Source organism: Gymnogyps californianus, chromosome 5, assembly GCF_018139145.2.
Source record: "Gymnogyps californianus isolate 813 chromosome 5, ASM1813914v2, whole genome shotgun sequence".
Classification (NCBI taxonomy): domain Eukaryota; kingdom Metazoa; phylum Chordata; class Aves; order Accipitriformes; family Cathartidae; genus Gymnogyps; species Gymnogyps californianus.
In genome coordinates, this window is record NC_059475.1 from 9,386,909 (window position 1) to 9,408,582 (window position 21,674).

Sequence of the window (21,674 nt, forward strand, 5' to 3'; positions counted from 1 at the left end):
GTGTTTATTTTTGGTGAGCTTTCTGTAATTCAAAAAATGTAATTTTAAGTCAAAATTTGTCAGTCTGAGTTGCAAGATTTCATCAGAATATCACTTTGCATCATCCAGATGGGCGCACATCAGCAGTAAAAAAAAAAAAATAATCTTTTCACGATGGACGAGGATGTGAGCAATTTTCTTACCTTCTCAGGTATCTGTAAGGCATGTTCATTTCCAGTGCAGTATGCCTACCTGAAGAACTGTTGTGCAACAGATGTATGCTAGAAAATTATTTCAAATAGTTTCATGGTTTATCGAGCTCTTGCGGCTCAGCTGCTGACCTGCAGCAGACAGGCATGTCATTGCCCTGTGTTGGAGGGCACACTCTTCTGCAAGCGTTGCTGCAGAATGAAAGGAATTTTCCTTTGTGTCTTCAGGGTAGATTTTCCTTTGGTCTTGTTTGGGTTTTTTTATGGCTAGTTAATATAAAGTAATATATTATGATTCGCATGATTCTTGACATAACAGCCATATTCTTGCGTTCTCTGGTATTTTACCTGAACTATGCCAAAGTGAGAATCCATTTAAATATAAATAAATGAGACCCTCATGCTAATCAGTCGTATCAGAAACTGATACCTCTTTCCATTGCCTTGTGTCTGGTGGGAGTCCCTTGGTAGGGTTTTTACGGCGGGATCAGGCTGCTTGCTTCTTTAGGACCACCATGACTTTGTACCCTCAGTCCAGATGTAGGAGTGTCATCATCAGGGGTGAAAGCACAAGAAGCCTTCACACAAAACTGACTTACAAGGTCTTGCTATTCTTTACGAGGATGCTACAAGCAAATACTGCCGTGCTTATTACTCTTTTGTAGAAACTCCCTACCTGTTCTTCAGCTGGTGTGTTTGGGCACTGCAAGTCCATGCAGACTTTCATAGAGTTAGAAGTTAATATTCCCACAAAATCAACAATAACAAAGCAAAGGGTGGGGGGAATTAAGATCTGGCGTCTCTGATTTGTGAGGCCTTGAAATCTCCCACACTGTGCTGTTCTCATTTTTCTCTTATGCTTGTTCAGAGCTGGAAATCGTTGCTAGTGTTTGATCCTCTCCTCAGGTGGAGGCCAGTTTGTGGTTGCCACCTGCCCCACTGCGTGGTCTTCCACAGTTACCTGTGCTTGCCCTAACTTCTATCTCTATTCCAAGTAAGATAATTTCAAGCTAGGTTTTCTTAAAAAATAATCTGGACAATTCAGCAGCTCAGCTTTGGTTTTTGTTTTGGCACAAGATTTTGGATGTTTTCATTTTCTGGGTGTTGCTTCTTTTCCCTTCCCATCCCTCCTCCCGTCCTGCCCCAATAAAAAGAAAGAAAAGAAGAGAGAAAAAAACCCCCGCAGGTGGTTGTAGCATACAGGGAGGCGTGTCAGGAACAACACGCTATGATAGAGACAGTCTCATTAAATTAGATACATAGGCTGTTATTGCAGCTTGGGAAGTTAGTATCACTGCTTGCAAAGCTGCAGAAGAAACGGTGTCTAGGTCTTTTTCTAGAAAGAGATGTGCAAAACAAGAATTTAGACATCTGTGTGCATGTGTATATATGCATACATATGCACCTGTAACAGCGTATAATCCCCTGTACTCTGAGGCAGGATTTGGAAGTGTCGTGGTTTAACCCCAGCGGGCAACTAAGCACCACGCAGCCGCTCACTCACTCCCCCCACCCAGTGGGATGGGGGACAGAATCGAAAAAAACCCCAAAAACTCATGGGTTGAGATAAAGACGGTTTAATAGGACAGAAAGGAAGGAAAATAATGATGATAATAATAATAATAATAAAATGACAATAATACTACTAAAAGAATTAGATTATATAAAACAAGTGATGCACAATGCAATTGCTCACCACTTGCCGACCGATGCCCCGTTAGTTCCCAAGCAGCGATCCGCCCCTCCCAGCCAGCTCCCCCCAGTTTATATACTGGGCATGACACCACATGCTATGGAATATCCCTTTGGCCAGTTTGGGTCAGCTGTCCTGGCTGTGTCCCCTCCCAACTTCTTGTGCCCCTCCAGCCTTCCTGCTGGCTGGGCATGAGAAGCTGAAAAATCCTTGACTTAGTATAAACACTACTTAGCAACAACTAAAACATCAGTGTGTTATCAACGTTATTCTCATACTAAATCCAGACCACTGCACTATACCAGCTACTAGGAAGAAAATTAACTCTATCCCAGCTGAAACCAGGACAGGGAGGCTGCCCACACAACTGTGTACTCTGTAGGAAGGCAGGAGATGAGGGAACTCACCTGTCTGAGAAGAGGGGAGTTACTTGTCATGGGTGACTTCGGTGTGCCATCCGAACTGTGTGCCTTATTCAGCACCCTGACGTTGTCGGTACGAGTGGAGCACGATGTTTAGGCAGAGCGTGCTTCCCGCTGCAGGTGAGGACAGAGGCAATGTCTGTGCAACCATCTCTTGCAACCTTTGACACTTTCAAGGATAAAGCACTGCAAGGTGGTTTCACAGTTAAGAGTAAAGCATACAAGCACAACTACACAAAGGATATTGTCAAAATTCGGTTATCGGTAAGTAACCTCATTTGATACTTCGCATAGTGACACTTTGTTATCCAAAATGTAAATAAAATGTATTAAATTGCAGACTTTATTTACCAGTAAAGCATCTGAAGAGTTTCTCTGCACACAGTTTTCTTCGTTATATTGCTACTCAGTATCTACTTTGCTTAATTTTCATGTAATTTAAAAACTGCTTAGCATATCAAGTACATAAATAAATCACTTGGTAAGTTGCAGTTTTTCTGAGGAAAAACAAAATCATGAAAAGACAGAAGCATAAACATCTTCTGGTTTTAATAAAATCCATATCTCGTTTCACTAGAGATAGTGAATAAGTGGAAAAGAATGTGTTGAAATCACTTCTCAGCTGGAAAAAATAAAAAAGGAATAACTATTTATTATCTTTAGTACTTCTTGTAAGTGGTAAAAGAAGGTGTATTAGGTTAAAATTAGTGATGGCTCTTTCAAAACAAAATTCGTTCTCAGTATCAGGAAAGAGCGTTGCTTGTAATTTTGCTTTATTTGATGAAATTACCTAAGATTTATTTGTTATTTGTCTGGTTTGATTTCCTATTGTCTTTTTTTTTTTCTCCCCCTTCCATTGTGAACGCTATGTTCAAATTAACTCTTTTTGCAGTGATTGCTTCTTTTTGTGAGTAGTTACATATTTGGGCTACTTTCTATATAAGGTTTTTAAATCCTGTCTCCTTCTCAAGGTCAGATCAGGGTTCAAAGTTAAACTGGCAGCTGCATGTCAGTCTTGTACGTTACATATAACAGTGGAAGGCTGTGATGTTAAGTAGGTCTTTTCTAGCCATTGAACGTTGCATAGTTCTATGAAGAAGTTTTATTATGCTAAAATGAAGTTTTTTCTACCAGGAAATGAGAATTCCTTTTGCGCAGCACTGTGGACACCACCACAGCAATACCGTGGCCTTAGAAGTTAACAGGAGATACGATGACTCATTTCCTCCTGTCTTCACTATCGCTTGCCACGTGAGGGTCTGGTAGTGCACCAAACTCCTTCAAAGGAGGAATGAAATTATGAAGGAGGGGATAACTTCTCATACCTTCTTGAACATATTTGTTCTCCCTGTGTTTTGTGATATATGGTGACATAGCCCTAAATTGCAAAGCGGTATTTTTGATTCTTTCCTGCCACCTCAAAGACACAGATGCCCCTATCCAGCTTAACTAATGTTTCCAGAGTCTGTTTCTGAGCACGTACATTTTTGCTTTCAGTTTAAATCCTCTTACCTTCTTAGAGTTTAAAACAAACAAACAAACAAACAAAAATCAGAATTTGCTAGTTATGTACTTCCTAATGCCTAATCATAGCAGAGTTAAAAGAACACTAGAAAACTGTACAAGAAAAGCCAGGATTGTGAGTGTAAATCTATAATGCAGTTTTGCATTCAAAGGATAGGGAGGAAAGCTTGTTGTCTGGCATAGTGTACCATACTTGCATTTCAAAGACCAAATGTACGTTAACACATGACACTACCAATTTGTATTCTAACATCTCGGTGGGCTTAAGAGACGATTCAACTATGAAAGTGTTCTTAAAAAAACCCAACAAAACACTCAAGTGAACATCTTATCTGTAACGACTTTTTTAAAGACTTCTATAAGTTTTATTGACATAATTCTTATTCTAAGGAAATTATATAAGGAAATTATATTATAAAACTTATTATTATTTATAGAAGGACTTCTATAGAATAGACTTCTATACATTTTATAATATAGTAAATTTTATTATAATAAAATTATTCTGACCATGAAGAAGATTGTAGAGACTTTTTAGTTTGGGATTTACTTGAGTAGCTCTTATCTTTGTGCAACAATAGTGATTTTAATATGTAGGAAATGAGAGATACATATGTTACAGATCCGTGGTCTATGTATTCTGGTATTTTGTCGCTGGAGAAAATTTACCATAACAGAAGGTTATACTTCAGTGTATTCTGATGCAAGTTTCTTCCAGCTCTACACAGCTGATGGCTGTTTTTATTATACATTGAACCTTACTGTTTAATCTAGAGCTGTTGTGGATGTTTTTTCTGTTGATCCATTCTTAAATACTCTTAATATTTTTTACCTCAACAGTGGCCCATGATTCAAAGGCTAATTGTATTCTGGCTTTTAAAAATAAAAAAACTTTTATATTTACATCAGTCTTTTAATCTCAGAGGGGGTGGGGGTTTCCTTGGTCTTCTATAGTGAGGCAGGGCATTAGAAACACCTGGCTGCTTCTCTTCTATTATTTTATGTATAATTTCAGTAATGTTACTGATAATTCATTCTTTCCTGAAGCTTTATAGTTCTAACCAGGGTTTCTTCTTGTACCTTAGTCTCTTCAAGTCTTTTAATTTATATTGTCCTTCTCTGCGTCTTTTCTATTTGCTGTATCCTTTTTCAGATGGGGGTGACCAAAACTGAACACAGAATTCAAAAGTGAACACACACTATTCAAGGTGAGGGAATATCACTAGTTCATATATAAGGCATAATAATTTTCAATATGTCTTTGTCCTTTAAAAATAAACACTGATATCCTGATTATTTTTACTCCCAATTGTAAGATATTTTTCTCGAGTAATCTGTAAAGTTGTCTAGATTTTTTTTTGTTGGAAAGTTGGTTAATTTATAACCTATTAATTCTTATGGGTAATTAATTAATGAATGAATAATGTGCATTAATTTTCACTGTGGTTTACTATACACCATGTATGCTCTACTGCCTGTCATTGTGTTGATCTAATTGCATGTTTGAAGTTCCTTCTGAAGTCCATCACAAATGCACTAGAGAACCAACTGTTCTTTATATCCTTCATCATCCACAGATTTTGTCATTATGTGGTTCATTCCTATTGCATCCTTCAGATTATTGAAGTGTACTTGCCTGTGGGTTTTTTTCTGAGTATTGCCACCTTGATTTGGATCCCTCTAGCCTAGAGTCTTTCCTATGTTCTTGCAGATCTCTTAGAAAGGTTTGCACTCCTCCACATTCATAATGAAGACTGGTAGTTGAAGAAAATGAATTATACGTGAGAATACTTGTTAGAATGCCCATTACCATCTCACATTAACTTCTTCACTGTATCTGATCTTTCTCTTAGACCTCCTTTCTTTAGAAGAAGAACTACATATCTCACAGCCCATACCTAGTTATTTCTTTCATAAAGTGTATGCTTGTGTTATGTTAGTAATGGTAGTGGGGGAAAAAAGTGTTATTCTCAGGTCTGTAATCTGTTTTGACTATAACTCTTGCAAATTGGATTTGTTTACATGAGTTCTTTTGATCCGTAGGATAGCTTTGAACAAGTCATTAATAAAAAAAGATAAACATCCTACCCTTCTGATGACTTCTTTGCACAAGTATTCATTATAATGATGACAGTGTGCTGTGTCCTGAGCAGATGAAGTATTAGGCATCGTTGCAATGAACAGTGGTAATTAGGGGTAGTAATGTTTGGCTTGTATGAGAAGAGTATAAATTTTGTGTTGCATGCTCATATTAGAAATGCTGTCTGCATTTACCTTCAAGTATATGAATATCTAGAAGCCAAAAGTTACGGAGAGACAGTATTAAAATTCTTACTCAGTGTGTTTTAAATTGCAAAGTCAAAATGGCCTTGATAAGGCTTATATGCCCGCTTGGAAGGAATTTTACTGCAAAACCTGTAATGAAGAGGTAACGCTGCCAAGGATATACCAGCATTCCCAATGTCCAGCATCTTTGGAGCAGCCAGTAGCAGCTGGGGAGAGTAAGTAGCTCTGTGTTCCTCATATGGCACCGTTACCTTCAGCTTCTGGCGTGGAAGTTAGTATAGGTGGTGGCTAAAGGTTTTGGTCTTCGAGAGAAATCACATGGATGTGTTGGAAGGAGTGGGAGACATGAGGGGAGGAAGGCTATTTATATATTCTTCTCTAATCTGGAGAGTGGCAACCTGCTGGTCAATAAATAAAACAATGGCATGTGGTAGACAGTAGATACATTGACACTTTCATACTGCCAGAAGAGAAATAGAAATAAAGATTGCTCAGTCTTTAATCTCATTTCCTTGATATGTGAGGGAGTATGTATAATTGTTATAGGACCTTCAGTGGGAACATATTTGAGAAATTATTTGTGCATTCAACAGAATTTTTCATAAAGTTAGCAGTTCTAGGAAGCTGCTGTTTTTATTGTTTTATGCTGTTCTTCAGTTGTTATTATGTACATTAACTGTTGGTTTTTAGCTTTTTCATTTAACTTTTGTTCTAAATTGGATTTCTGACCGAAGACTTCTAGGTAGTGATCATTTGAAATGGTTTGACTTCTTACAGTTTTTATCATGACTTATTTTTTTAATATGGCTAATTTTTGCTTTTTATTCTTTGTTCCCCCAGTGTAAAGGTTGGAATAATTTTTCTATTACTATACTAAGGTTTTGATTTTTGTGTAGTTTTTGCTTGCTTGTTTGGTTGGGTTTTTTTAACCCGCCCTCAAGGAATTATTTCACTTTTCTTCAAATGTGCTTATTTTGTTGCTTCATTCTGAGCTGGCTAACATGCTGAAGCTAAATTATTTTATGAAATGTTCTGGTCTTTAAGCAAGTTAACAGAACAAATTGTGTGGTTTCTTTCCTCATAAGCTTACAAAACCCTATAGAATAATATGTATATTCATGGTCTGTGATACAATAAATAGAAATGTGACTATCCAAACAAGCAGCTGAAGCTGAAGCAAATATTCATTTGCATCTTTCATCTTGTTAGATATTTCCAATTGAAAAGTCTGCTTCAAGAGAGTTGAATTGAGCCATGTTGTGTCAAGCGAGAAAGGAGGATTTCAGATGTGTTAATCTTCGAATTGTTGCTTAATAAAGTGAATCTTTCCAGTGTAGTAATATTGCATTTCAAATTCTAAATGAAGTTTTCTGTTAATGTTTTTAATTAATGTTTAATTAACATTGATGAGAAATTGATGTTTACTTATCAATGTTAACTCCTTATCAATGTTAAGAAGGAAAGAGGTGCTCTCTCTGTAAAATCTTGCTTTTAATTTTATTTAAGTAAGAGTTGGTATCCTTAAGAGTTTTAGAAAATTCTGGTGTTCTCCTTGTTGATGTCTTGGTATGGGAAAACAGATGCTATTTACTAAGTTGGGGACTACAGTAGCTTCAGGTGTACTGGCATCTTGTCATCTGCAGTAGATACCAAGCAGTTGAGTGTGTGTGTGTGGTGTTTTGAGAGAGAGAAGTACTAAGTTACAGTCTTTTTTGAGTAATCTGATCTTAAAGTGACTCTGTTGGGACATCTGGAGTTCCTACCACTTACTGTCTCTAGTTGTAGTTAGGAAAGGGAATATCTTCCTTTTAAGCTGTATGTAAAAATATTTCTTACGTGAAAAAAGAGCTGTGGATCATCTTAAAAAAAAAAATTAGGAATTCCTCCCTCCTCTTTAACCCTTTCCTCCCTCCTCTTTAACCCTTTCCTCCCCAATTGTCCAAATAGATTTTAACTGGAAGTTTAAAAGAAGGAGAGAGGAAAAAAAAGGTGCTTTTGAGCATACCATTAGCAAACTGTTTTCCTTTATCAAAAATATTTGAGCTGGTTAAAACCAATCTAAACATAATCCAACCCAGTACAAGTTCTCTTGTAACTTTGTCTGCTGTGGGAGAGTTGCTTTATTTTAAGGATCAGCATGAGGCCATGGTAGGAGACGTTGAACCTGAAAAACAGTGAATTTGACACTTCTGTGGAGCAGCAGCTCTTAATCTTCCTCACTTCAAGCTAGCCTGAAAATGATTTTTGTTCGCTGTACTGTAGTGAGGTGTGGGTAGCCCTGTTGAGAGCACATTTATTTCCTCTTCTTTTCTCCATGGTAGGTCAGGTGTTGGGAAGAGAGGAGCACCGGTCTTGCCTCTCCTTAAATACATACATTTTCCTTAGATTTGTTAGCACTTTTATTGGTATTGCAGAACTACTTGCTACCCATGAAAAACTAACAGATTACTATATTGTGAAATACAGTAAACGTTCTTTTTTTTTGTCATTGTTATCTAGCCTTATCCTTCTTTTATTTGCAATCCTGTCACTCAAAAGAGACGAGCGACAGACTGACCGACTGTGGCTATTTTTATACGGTGCATATGTTAACCGTTGAGTAAATGTAAGAGGTTTTAAAGAGCTTATTTTAGCAGAAGCATTTGTTAAAGCCCCTATATCCATAGGCTGTGTGTATATTCATTAACTATTCAGGGCTGTAACATAATACAACAAAAGGAAGCGTATTTTAACAGAGATCTGTAACAACCATATGCAGGCTGGCACCAAGCCAGCGGCTGAAGGCAGACGTTTCTTACGGCTATTTCTAGTCTTGTGGCATCTAGATATATTAAATTTATTTCTCGGATAACGAAACTAGCTAATACTTACTGCAGTGTCATGATCCCGCATTACAAAAGTACGTTATGTTTGATCCCTGGAAGTTTATTGTAATCAAATCTTTGAAGGCAGTGGAAAACTGAGCCTCTCCAGTTTCACTGCCAGTGTGACAAGATTTATCCTTCATATAATCGCATCCGAAACGGTTTGTGACAAGGATGGGAAGAACTGCAGCGCTGGCATGAATGGAAAATGCATAAATATTTAACAGAATATCCTGTCCTGTAGACTTTCTTATCTGTGGAAAGTCTCGGATTTTGCGTGTAGCAGAAGCCTGGGTGGTCTCACTGGTCAGGGATGGGGCAGAGCTTCAGGAGTCCTTCCCCGGCGGTGAACGTGCATCCGTGGAGCTTGGAGTATGTCTACATACAGCTTCTGCCAACTACTCCTTGTGAAAAGGGATGGAGATGCTGCAGCTCTTGGTCTGCTGTATACTACAAAAGAGCTTCTCTGTCCCACTGTAGCATGAAAATAGGAATTTGCTCCCAATCCAGTACATTTTGGTGAATTAAAGAATATTTTGATAAAGGCAAATGTCAGAGGAGAAGATAAATGAGATATGTAGGAATTTACTATGGTCAGAGATTCTGTTTTGTATGTGGAATGTCAGTATGATACACCAGCATGTGCTGAAGTGTAAGGTTTTTAAGCTTTTACGCAGGTGAGAAGTCGCAGTTTTCCCCACCAGCGTGTTACCTGGTCAGTTGAATGCTACTGTTCTGCCTAGCTGCAATGGGAATTACCCTGTTAGTTTTAACCACCTTCCTACTGTTTTGTGACGTGTTAAGTTAACAAGAGATTGTTTTAAAAGTAAATCACTTTTATAGTGTGATGCTTTAAATAATACTTTACATCTCCAGGCATCTTTCTCTATTAGCACGCAGATATATTTTAATTCTTTTCCCTTTTGTTAATAGTTTGAATGAACTGGGAGGGAAGATTTAAAAAGAACAAATGCAATTAAAATGGATATCTGTGAAATACTTGAGTTTTGTTCCACGTGAACAGAAATGTTAAAAGCCCCTTTAGCAGCTGTGTCAATACCAATTTTTCTGGTTCTTGAGTACAGAAATAAATTCAAATGCTGTTGGTTAAATAATTCACATTTGTTTTAGGTGAAAAATAAGACCTGGTCTTTCTAGCAAGTGCAATGTTGTTTTTTTTAAAGTGGTTTAAAAATTGATCACACTGAACTGATTTGAGTGCATTAAGGGATTTGCAGTTATGTAATTAAATTGATATTTTAAATAGCTTTAAGTGTACTGTCCAGTTGGGAAGTGTGCAGGTGGATTTTCAGATAAAACTTTTTGTTTGTTTGTTTTTGAGATAAATGACTGCATTGTGTTTAGAATGTAGTTACAGGCATATGACATTGAGTGGATGAATCATTTGGGACATACTGGAGGAAAGGCAAAAGTGTTGAATCAGTGACATTCTGTTTTTCAGGCATATCAATTATTTTCATGTACATAGTAAACTGATACTTGTAGGAAAAAAAAAATCTCGGAGCTGCAAAATTTTGCCATGGATTATCTAGATAAAGAAAAATGCAATTTCTGATGCTATGATATTATTGAAATAATTAGCCTGTGTTTTCAAATAACAGATTTTGGTTTTTTTTTTTTTTGTCATGTTGGATTGTTGAATTACCTTTTTTCCCCAAGGAAAAAATTCAGTAACCATGTTTAATTTGCAGAGCACCAGAGATCATACTGGGATTGCCGTTTTGTGAAGCCATAGACATGTGGTCGTTAGGGTGTGTGATTGCAGAGCTGTTTCTTGGATGGCCACTGTACCCGGGAGCACTGGAATATGACCAGGTAGTAGAATAAATTTCACAAGCATATGCACATTTTCTGCAACTTAAGAATTTCAGATCATTAAATCCAGGATTTCAAATGTTAATAATATCCCCTATTAAGTAGTATTTCTTCAAGTCTGTTCAATGCATTTAATTTAGTCTTATTGATTGTCCTAGAAACATAAATCCTGTTTCTAGGCTGAACTGTATATTGCGCTGCTTTTCTGAATTAAATTTCAATTTGTCCTTTTTTTTTTTTCCCTGTCTCGCAAAATAAATGTTAGTATTGAAGCTGCTTTTTCTGATGGAAACCAAAGTTTGTGGCTACCATCATTGCATTATAATCTCTCTTTCACTTGCTGTGAACGGGGTTGACTCTGGAATGTTTGTTCAGATGTCAGGATTAGTTGTCTTCTGAATACTTCCTGATGCTTTCTGGAAATCCAACATTAGCTCAAAGTTTTGAGAGCCTGTACTTCATGAGGAACGAGAATCGACTGTCGCAATAATACTGTATATATGCAATGGTAAAGCTTGAAGCTGTTGTTGCTTTGTTGGAGTTTTCAACTACTGACACCATTGGCATTAGTGAGCTGACTTAAAGAAAAAAAAGTTGTTTCTAATGGAAGATGTAGAACATTTTCTATTTAAAACACTTGAGAGAGAAGTCTTTAATTTTCTAGCATAATGTGGAAATTTGGAAGGAACATAATCAGTATTCTGACCATCCCCACCTGGTTTTGAACTTTGAAAGTGAAGAAATCTGAAAATCCCAGATGTAACAGCACTGGCTTCTTACTAACTTCTACATCTTTGATTCAACATTCATTTTAGGGGCAGTTCCTCCAGCATGTTGTTTAGGTTATTCAAATCCTGATCTTCATGTAGTGGACTTTTGGCTCCCTGTGCTTACAGATCAGATCTACTTTTTCTAAAAATTCATTTGTTGAAATCACTGTCAGGGGTTATATTGATTTTGTGTTGATTTTGGTAACATTTCATATTTTGGTTTACGTCATGTACACAAAATTCAGTGTTTCATGGGTAGGCAGTGAGCTATGAGTGGAACATGGGTTGATGCTTTGATGCATTTAGAAGACCTTTGTGCAAGGTATTGCTGTTAAAATGGAGAATGAAAGAGGAAACAACTAACCACCATATAATTCACTATGCTTTTTAAGGAAAAAGTGAAAGCATTTGTTTTTTGGAAAGAATCTGTAATACTGTCTCAAAAATTTCCAAGAACTTGGCAAATTTATTTACCTCTTATTTTGAAAGAAACTGCAGGAGAAGATCTGGACTTTCAAAAAAAGAAAAAAAAAAGGGGGGGGGGCAAAATATGTAATTTCCAGGATTACTTCCACTTTTGAACCCCGTATTGCTGTAAATAGGTGTTAAAAGGGATGCTGCTGTGGGTGAGGAAGGACCTGTAAGCCCAGTTCATGGTCTTCTGATCATGATCACACATATAGGCAGGTGCTGCTTCTGGATGTGGAATGTGGCTTTGGACCACATCTTCAGTCACTTATGATGAAGTAGGAGTTTGAATGGTGGAAAATGCTGCCTGCGTCCCGATTCTTTCCTCAAATTAACTTGTGATTCGTCATAATGGCAGCAGCCCAGACTGTTAATTAACGTGTGCCAGCAGGCTTACATAGCTGTGAGCCTCTGACTTTTGTACAGAGAGCAGTAACAGTGTAAAGCTCAATCTCATGATTATGAGGATGGTTTTTTCAGAATAATACGGAGTCTCATTTGAAAAGAAAAGACCTTCTTTCCCCCACTGTACTGCAGCCATCTTGTCGTGTACAAAACCCAGGCAGATGGAAGCAGTTTAGTACAGCGCACAGAGTGCCGACCTTCATAGTGCTCCTTGGCTCGTCTTTTCTCAGTTTTAGAGAGCCAGGTCCTTATGACAGCATATTCCTGTCACTTGTTTCTTGCCGTTGTAGGCCCAGGGCCAACATGGCTCAACCTCTAGATACTGCCGGACAGTGCAAGTAGACAGCATTGTCCCCAATGACAGCCACCTTCCAAGATGCTGTACTTCATGCAAAGGACTACATGGATTAGGGGTTAATCTTGATGCCCATAAGATTTTCTGCTTGCTTCACAAGTGAATACTGAGTTTAAAAGACATTTAGTTAAAGACAGACAGATCATTCAAGTTTGCTGGAAGCATCAGTTAATAACTTGTCTAGCAACTTGTCTGATCCTCATGTCGGAGAAGTCGTGGTGGAAGAGGAGCTGTAACCTCCTCTGCACCAGCAGGAATTACCTTACTTTAGTCAGGCTTGTCATTGTGCTCAAGCAGGTCTGCAAAAGTTGCTTCAGAAAAATTTGATTCAAGGTTTTCCTCAGTGCATATGAGTACAGCAGTCATCGGGAGATGGCTACCAAGGAAATTCCTTTCCTCCTGCTATGTGGTGTGTGTCACTGAGTAAATGAACCGGCAAGGGCTTTGTGCTGCATTTCCCCCTGTCCTCCTAGGATATGGTAACCAACACGCTAGCCATTGAGAAGAAGCTCTTAGTTACTATATTCATTTGTGATTATAACCAGTAACAGCTTTACTTATCAGTGGAAAATAGCTGTGTCTTCTGAGCTTTAATACTCATTAAAAACAGGCACAGGTGCTTAACTGCTAGATTTTTGAATTAATGCATTGTCTTTCCCCCCTAATTTCTAAGACTTTATAATATGCTTAGAAAGCAACTAAATGATCTAGAAACATTTCTGGCCAGAGTGGGATTCTCTTTACTCCCTGATGTAGGGAATTATGGAGATTACCAAATACCAAAAGTTGGCAGCATTGCATTTAGTTCCTCCTCACCTTGGTCTGTCACTTATTTTTCAGCAGAAGCCTCACGTGTACCTTTCCTCTCTACCGCCCGTCAGTTTTTCTCCTCTCAGGTGCTTCGAGCTCTCAAGTCCTCTTGTCTTCCATTGAATTCATCTTCTTATCTCCCAGTTTCTGGTTTAGTGTATTTCACGGCGCTCTCCTTTTGATTTTTTCCTTTCTTCCATTCTTTCTTCTTCCCCAGCTACTCCACCTTTTGCAGGGGCTGGCCCACACCAGCAGCTCCTCTGTGGAGGCGTGTGGCGTGGGACCCTGCCCAACGCCCTTCAGCCCTCGCTCCTCTCAGACCTTCAGCCCTGGCTGCTGGAATCCATACTCCCTCCATCCCGACCTACAACAAGCTCACTTTTCAATTTTTGCCAATTGTTATTCCAACTCATCTTTCTTGAAGGTGGTTTTTTAATTTTTAAAGAAATATTACTTCTGGGATAACTCCCCCCCTTGTATAGTGAGTTAACATGGCATGCACAGTAGTTAAAACACAAAACACGTCATAACGTGTTGTTTCAACACATTTCTGTCGAAGTCTTGAATCTTAACTATTTTAAGTAATACTTTGATCATCAACTATGAGAAAGGTAATGCAAAATGCATAGTAAATCATCTTCTAAAATAAATTCATGTTGATCATTTCAGTGGAAAAGAGCATCTGACCACTTCAGGCATAAAGCTAATCCATTCCCATCGCCTTCAGTAGCAGATTTCCTCAGACAAGGGCATTGTCTTTTGCTGGATGCCTAGAGGTTGTACATGCATTCCCTTTCCAAGTGGAATATTTCCTTGAAATGCAGGTGTGTCAAACATGTAAGGCTGATACACTGGAAACAGCAAACAGGAAGGATTTTTATTGAGTTGTATAATGAGAGTGTGCAAAAAACATCATCAAACTTCTGTACACAAGCAAAGCACTCCTACTAATTTTCCTGTTTAGAATGAAAATATTACATTTAGGATTTGAATGGGTTAAGGAGGTAATGACAGCCACTCTCCCCAGCTCCTCATTTCTGTGACTGAACTTTGAAAGCTTGCTTATATAGGTCACTTCAGAGGTTTGTTTATGTATGGCTTTCTCTGAGAGATGGAGAGCAGTATCAAGCGCTCAGTGTTAGGTTTCTCCCCTATGTAAGATGTAGTTGTTGAACTATGGTGCTCTGAGGGTGCTTAATTTTGCCATTTTTTAAATGAAATTACAAGTTTTTAACTGTGCAGATCAGCTTTTGAAAATCAGAGCTAAATTATTTCCCCCCCCCCTTTTTTTTTTCTTCCTCAGATTCGTTACATTTCGCAGACTCAAGGTTTGCCAGGAGAGCAGCTGTTAAGCATGGGAACGAAAACTGCAAGATTTTTCTGTAGAGAAATGGATGCACCATATTCTAGTTGGAGACTAAAGGTAAATAGTATAATGTAGTAGAAAACAGCGTATTGTTTTGTGAGCAAAGAAACCAGAGAGGCCAAGATTCACTACAATACCGTTAGCTCCCGTCTGCATCTCCTGTGTTTTTTATCAGTCCCTGCTCCGTATCCCTTCCATTTTTCCTGTTCCCCAAAACCAGCGCTCCAAGCTCATGCTGTTTCCTCCTGCTGGCTGGCCCAGAGGCAGGTCTGGTGCAGCGGCCAGTGCATGGCTGCCAGGTGGAGAATTCAAATTAAGTCTCATATCTCCAGAGGGACTAAATGAGGTTTGCCTTCACCCCCCCCGCCCTTGCTTGGTTACTGCTTTTCACTTCACTTTAAAGAATTTGTCTCTGAGGCCCAAACTGCTCTGTCAAAATTTGTTCAAAACTGACTTCACGATCAGAAGTTCCTAGGAGAAAAAGGAGATTAAGAAACAACATGACTGTACAGCTCATTTCCTTCAGATCTCCTGCTAAAACAGTCTTTGTTGGCTGAAAGCTGCAATACAGTGAAAGCAGATGAAATTAAAAAAACATACTTTTATGGTCTGCACACCTTGCTCCTCTCTAAGCAACATCACTGCATACTGGCCATAAGCAGAGCTTTAACTTCCTATGCAAATATATATATTTAATTTTTTTAAAATTGTATTGCTTCATGGTACAGCTTCACTGAATTTATGGAGGACATGGGGAGTCAGGAAACAGTTACAGTTGAGATAAAACTCCTGCAGTAACAAACAGCTGACGAGCTCAAAGCACAAGTTGCGTAACTCTCCACAGTAACTTGGTAAATCCCCGGCGCGGTGCGCGTTGGGCCGAGTGGCCGGGGCCAGTGCTGCCCTGCTGTAACACTGCGGGGTCGGGTTATGTAAGGATTCTCCGATTACACAGTCCTGATTATTCCAGTATTCTGGTTTTTTGGGCGGTTGATCATTAGGTGACAGTTTACATCTGGCTTCTCCGTATTGGAGAATCTAAACGAGTTCTTGATGCAAACAACCCTCCCCATTTTCAGAAGCGGTTACCTTGCAGACGTTAATTCTCTTGCATCAGACTAAATGCTGTTTTGGGGGAAGAAAGGAGTTTTGGTATGGACCATTGGTCCTTACTCATAGTTTTTGTCAAAGTTAATTTTGGAAACTTTTCTGTAATCTCTATGTTAAAATTTTTTTTTCCCTGCAGTCCTGCCTTGCCTCTTGCAACACCAGCCTACTGGTGCTGTCTGTGTTGAAGGAGGAAAATTGTAACAGAAAGTGGTATTCCAGCTCATAAATCACTGATGGGTGATCGCATTCATTTTCTAGGATTTAATTGTTTGTTTCATACGTCAATATTTAAAATACTTACACCAACTGTTGTGTATCTGGAGGAATAAAAGTATAAAAATAACGAAAGAAAAGAGAAAGCAAAGAGAAAGCAAAGAGAAATTGAACAGAGTCTGCCTGGTTTTTCTTTTATTTTTTTGCGGTAATATGATGTTGCTGCTCTTTGGAGTTAAAGGTCTGAGTTTGAGGAAATAGGTAAAATACAAGTAACAGAAAACCTGTGATATATAAAAATATAAGCACATGAGAGAGTTTCATTAAACAATTTTTTGCTAGGCTTTCAGCACTTCCTGCGTGATTTACAAACTATCTATTGTAATCCATACTGTGATCAGTCAGACGTGAAATTTAGTAGTTTTTGTATTTTGATTTAGAAAATGAAAGTAGTCAGTAAAGCAGCATACAAATATACAATTGAAATATTAATTATTTTTTTAAAAAACAGGTTCTTTAGGTCAATAAATAGGTAAAGTTACCTTGTAGTTTTAAGTGACCTTTATTGTCAACTTCTAAACTCAGCTTTCCTTTTCTTTTTTGAGACATTGGAAGAGCATGAGGCAGAGACAGGTATGAAGTCTAAAGAGGCCAGAAAGTATATTTTCAACAGTTTGGATGATATAGTGCATGTGAGTATTAAAGCATTCTTCCTTTGCAAAAGGAATGTGTGGGAATGAATGGTGATTTACAAACATTTTACTAGTTTTGAAATAAACACCTTTTAGAATACTCTTTATTGTATATCAGTCTTATCCATTCTTCTCTGTGTAAGTTGCGCTGAGGAAAATGTCTAGCTATGTCAGCCCTAAGATCTTCCTTTGTCATCGCTTGTGTTAAACAATGGTACTTGTCCTTGTGGTGGGGGAACCCTTTAATTTTATGTATAATGTATACTTTTTCTTCTACCTTATCTGCCATTCTGGGTAAAAAAAGTATGCATATGGATCCTGCTATCTTAACTATATAATTTCCAGTATAATTCTGCTATCTTAACAATATAATTCTCATTATAATTCTTTTTTCCTTTTTTTTTTTAAAATGTAACTGTTTCCTCACTTTTCTTTAGCTTTCTAACTCTGATCAATAACAAAAGGAAATTTTTCATTCTCTTCCATATCCTGAAAAGAGAATCAAATCTTTTTGCAAGATTGGCATTAATACATGTTTGAAATTGTTTTTTGAAGATTACCGCTGTAGTTTAAACTAGACCATATAAAGATCTTTATCCCAAATCTTACTTCTTAAATTCCAAGTCCCAGAATGGAATAAAGCCTTCAGGATTTTTTAGCTGGGGAGGGTGAAAGGGGAGTAGTGTGTGTGCAGAAAAAAGTCACCAATTCCAAGCCAACGGTACTGGGATAAGCTAGCAAATTCACAGTGCCCCACATGATTAAAATCACTGAATATTAGTATTTTATAGCAGAAAGCAATAACAGAAAGAGTTAAACTAATATGCATGTCTTCTATCTGACTGTATTGTTCAATGCCAGGTGAACATGGTGATGGATTTGGAAGGAAGTGACCTGTTGGCAGAGAAGGCAGATAGGAGGGAATTTGTCAGTCTGTTGAAGAAAATGTTGCTTATCGATGCTGATTTAAGAATCACTCCAGCTGAGACCCTGAACCATTCTTTTGTTACCATGAAGCACCTCCTTGATTTTCCTCATAGCAACCAGTATGTAACACACAAAAATTATTTTTTTTAAATGTCCGTTGTAGTGATTCATGTGTATAATAGTGTTGTTTCTTCTGCTATCAGAGAGAAAAATCTGTCGTCATTTTTGTAATGTCTTAGAGAATTCTTTCAAATACTAGATACATCTATTTCGTCAAGGAAACTTTGAATAACTATGTTTTTTTCTGAAAAGTAACATTTAGAGCAATAGATTTCTTAGTTGTTATTTTTATGCCTGGTTGTTAAAATTCCAACACTGCAGAAACTTGGGCTTGATTTTTGGAAGTATGAAGAGCCTTAGTTCCTGTCAGTCATTGAGAGCTAGGGTGGGCATGTCCTCTTCAGGTGAATGTCTCAGATACCTTCTTTTATGCATTGGTTAATGTGGAATATATTGAAAGTTTTCTTGCAGTTCTGGAGTTGTGGATTTCCTAAAGTGCAAGCATTTCACTGAAAGAAAGAGCTGTCCATCCATTTAGTTTACTATCCTTCCTGCTTGTACGCAGTTGTTAGAAAATGGTGTTAGATGCAAGGATCAGGAAATAGCAGTATTTTTCTTGATTTTAAAATACACGTTACAAAGACTTGACATGAACATAGTAATAGCAGTATTTCTTTTTTTCTATTTGTGTGTATGCCATTCTGTGAACTGGGAAATGTGGGCTTTGAACTATTTTTTTTTTTTTTTTTCTCCCCTTGTTCTGGAGAATTGTTTTATACTTTTAACAACATAAGATTCTAATTAAAGCAACTTATTTTCTGGTTTTGATAGAGTGAAGTCCTGTTTTCATATCATGGATATTTGCAAATGCAGATCAAATTTCTATGACTTAAGTAATCGCAATAAAACATCACTTATGAGACCGGTTGCCTCAGGCAGTGCAGCTAATCTGACTGCGAGCTTTACCAAAATTGGTCCAGTAAGAAGTCAGGTAAAAACACATTTATTTATTTTTTTAATTTTAAATTCAGTTGATACAGTTTCTCTAGTTAATTTCAGAATTGAAAAAAGTACATGTGTTAAGTGACAAAATCTTCTGTCTTTTACTCTCTTTTTATCCTAGTGTTTTCTTAAACAAACCATTTAGAATTCAGTACGTTTCAAAATTAAGTAACAAGCCGGGGTGGCAAAGCAGTAATGCAGCAAAGCAGTGCTGTGTTGTAGTGCCCTCCAGCGGCCAAACGCGTTCGCTTCCTGTGAAATGTATTTCAAATTTTAATTTTTAGAAGTTATTTTAGTAGTTTATTATATAAGCTGGTGGGACAAGCGTGTGAGAGATTTAGATTCACAGTTCTAACGTTGCCTGTATTGCATCTGTTCCCATAGGCACTGACTGCATCTGCCCATTCCGTTTTGCACCAAGGGATACCACTGCAGGCAGGAACTGCTCAGTTTGGTTGCAGTGATGTTTTCCAACAGGCATTGATTATATGTCCTCCAACTATTCAAGGTATGTTTAACTGTAATTGTTATAGTTCCTAAAATATGAGCGTTACTGTCTGTCGGCAGTATTTGAGTTTTCCATTATATCCACTTAAGCTATATATTTAAATGAACTTAATTATGTCATAAAAAATTAGCGTGAGTCAGATGCAGATACATTGCACCTTTCTGAAAGAAATAGCGAATCAGCATCTGCAGAAAACGATTTACGCAATCCAGAGCCCATCTTCATATACCACACACACACATATATATATATATGTAACATATATGTATCTTGGATAAAATGGAGGAACACAATGTGAAAGCTGAAGCAAGAAAGGAGAGTATTCTGAAATAAAATCTGAGAGGAAACAAGAAAGATGAAGGAATATCAGTGTTGTGGTGGATTTTTTGGTGGTGCGGTTTTTTGTTTCTTTTTTGGTGGTTGTGTGTGTCAGGGTTTTTTTGTTTGTTGGTTTGGTTGTAGTTTTGGTGGAGGGGTTGGTGGTTCCCCGCCGCAACTACATCCCTAGGGTATCCTAGGGATAAGGATAAGAAAATATAACAGTTCTTGTGATAAATATGTCTGGATAATAAAGTTGGGGTTTTTTATTGGACTTCCAAGTGAATGTTTAAGAAAACATCTGGAAACTTGGGGCTTCTTTTAAGGATGTAGCTGCCCTATGTAAACAGTGTCACATTTACTGTCCTATGGTTATGATGAACCAGGACAGCTAGATAGAACTGCCACAGCTTTCTGATGGCTGAAAAACACAGAACTAAATCTCTGAGAATTTTTATTGCATCATGCTGTGAGGAGGAAAGGGCAGCTTGGCTGAACTCTCCTGTATTACAAAGGATAAGATTGATTTAAGCATACAATTTTGTATTTATTGAAAGAAATAATTGTCTGAGGGTTCAATTCTCAGAAACATTAAGACTGCGAGGTGGAAATGCTAGCATGGAAGTATTTCTGCAGTGTAGGAAACGACCAAATAAGTATATGCATCTCTAGAAGGACACATGGTAATGCATTTGACATCTGTTTCCCTGAACAAATGCATTTGCATCATGCAAATATAGGTCTTATTTTTTGGAGGAGTCTTTAAAATCCTCATTTAGATCTCAGAACATATCAAGCAAAACTTGTTTTTTCTGTTTATAATGGGCTGATCAGAGAGGAGCTGATGAAAAACAGCCTTTTTATGCTAATAATAGTCATTTGTGGAGAAGGAAAGGTAGTTTATATTGTTTGCTTATTAAGTTAGCTTGATTATAGTCTTCATCTCCAAAGATGCAATTTATCTGTCTTGGTGATGTTCAGCTTCACGCTGAGATCAGATCTTGAAATGATGGAGTTTATAGGAAGTAGGTTTTTTTAAGAATGACTTTCAAACTCCTCCTTAGTTTTCCCTCTGCATTTTGAAGTTCTAGAAATCACACTAGATTCACTCTGAAAAAAAAACCCCAAAACACTTTTAACCTAAACTTAGAGCCCAGGAGGTCTTTATCTCTTTAAATAAAGACAGATAGAGCAGACTTTATCAGTAATGTTATTTGTGGCTGCTGCATCTATCTTGGGTTCCAGAAACTCATGAAAGCTCCCAGTATTCACCGTGCAGAGTGTCAGACGCTGTATGAGCTAAATGCATACCTTCTTACGGATTTCCTCTGGAGCACTTAGTATGACTAAGTAATTTCTTATTTAAATTGTATATATGCTTTACACAATGACACATTCCATAATTTAAAAACTCTGCTGTTTTCATTATACCCAGATGAATAAAGTGATTATAGAAAAGGAAACAGTACAGGCAAACACTTTATCTGTGATCTGTATACCGTATTCTTAGTATGATGATAAATTTCCAAATTTAAATTCTGCTACAGCTTGAATGAAGGGAATATATTGTTTTCATCACATAGGTGACAAGTTGAGTTGCTGGCACGGAGGGAAAGGGATATTAATGGTATCTGGCACTACTTCAAGGTTTCCCTGCTTGGCTGCTCTGTCGAATATCTGAAGTGCTAAGGCTCGCTACTTCTGGCAGAGTTAAGATGTTGCTGTTCTAGATGGCTATATGGAAAAAATGAGTCAACAGCGTTTCAAAATTAAAAGCTTTGGACTGCATGGTTATAAGTTACTGTTGTGTTGTGACGTGAGAGAATTACATCAGATGAAGATTTTCTTTCCTCCTTT

At 37.6% G+C, this 21,674-nt stretch overlaps 1 protein-coding gene across 1 annotated transcript in view; it reads left to right on the plus strand.

The window, feature by feature from the left end:
- Positions 1-21,674, plus strand: part of HIPK3 (homeodomain interacting protein kinase 3) — a 73,757-nt gene that overhangs the window by 41,371 nt on the left and 10,712 nt on the right. The window contains exons 3-8 of the mRNA XM_050897499.1: positions 10,690-10,813; positions 14,925-15,044; positions 16,916-17,002; positions 17,864-18,048; positions 18,821-18,980; positions 19,376-19,499. Of these exons, the coding sequence (XP_050753456.1) occupies positions 10,690-10,813; positions 14,925-15,044; positions 16,916-17,002; positions 17,864-18,048; positions 18,821-18,980; positions 19,376-19,499 (800 nt within the window). The remainder of the gene's footprint in view (positions 1-10,689; positions 10,814-14,924; positions 15,045-16,915; positions 17,003-17,863; positions 18,049-18,820; positions 18,981-19,375; positions 19,500-21,674) is intronic.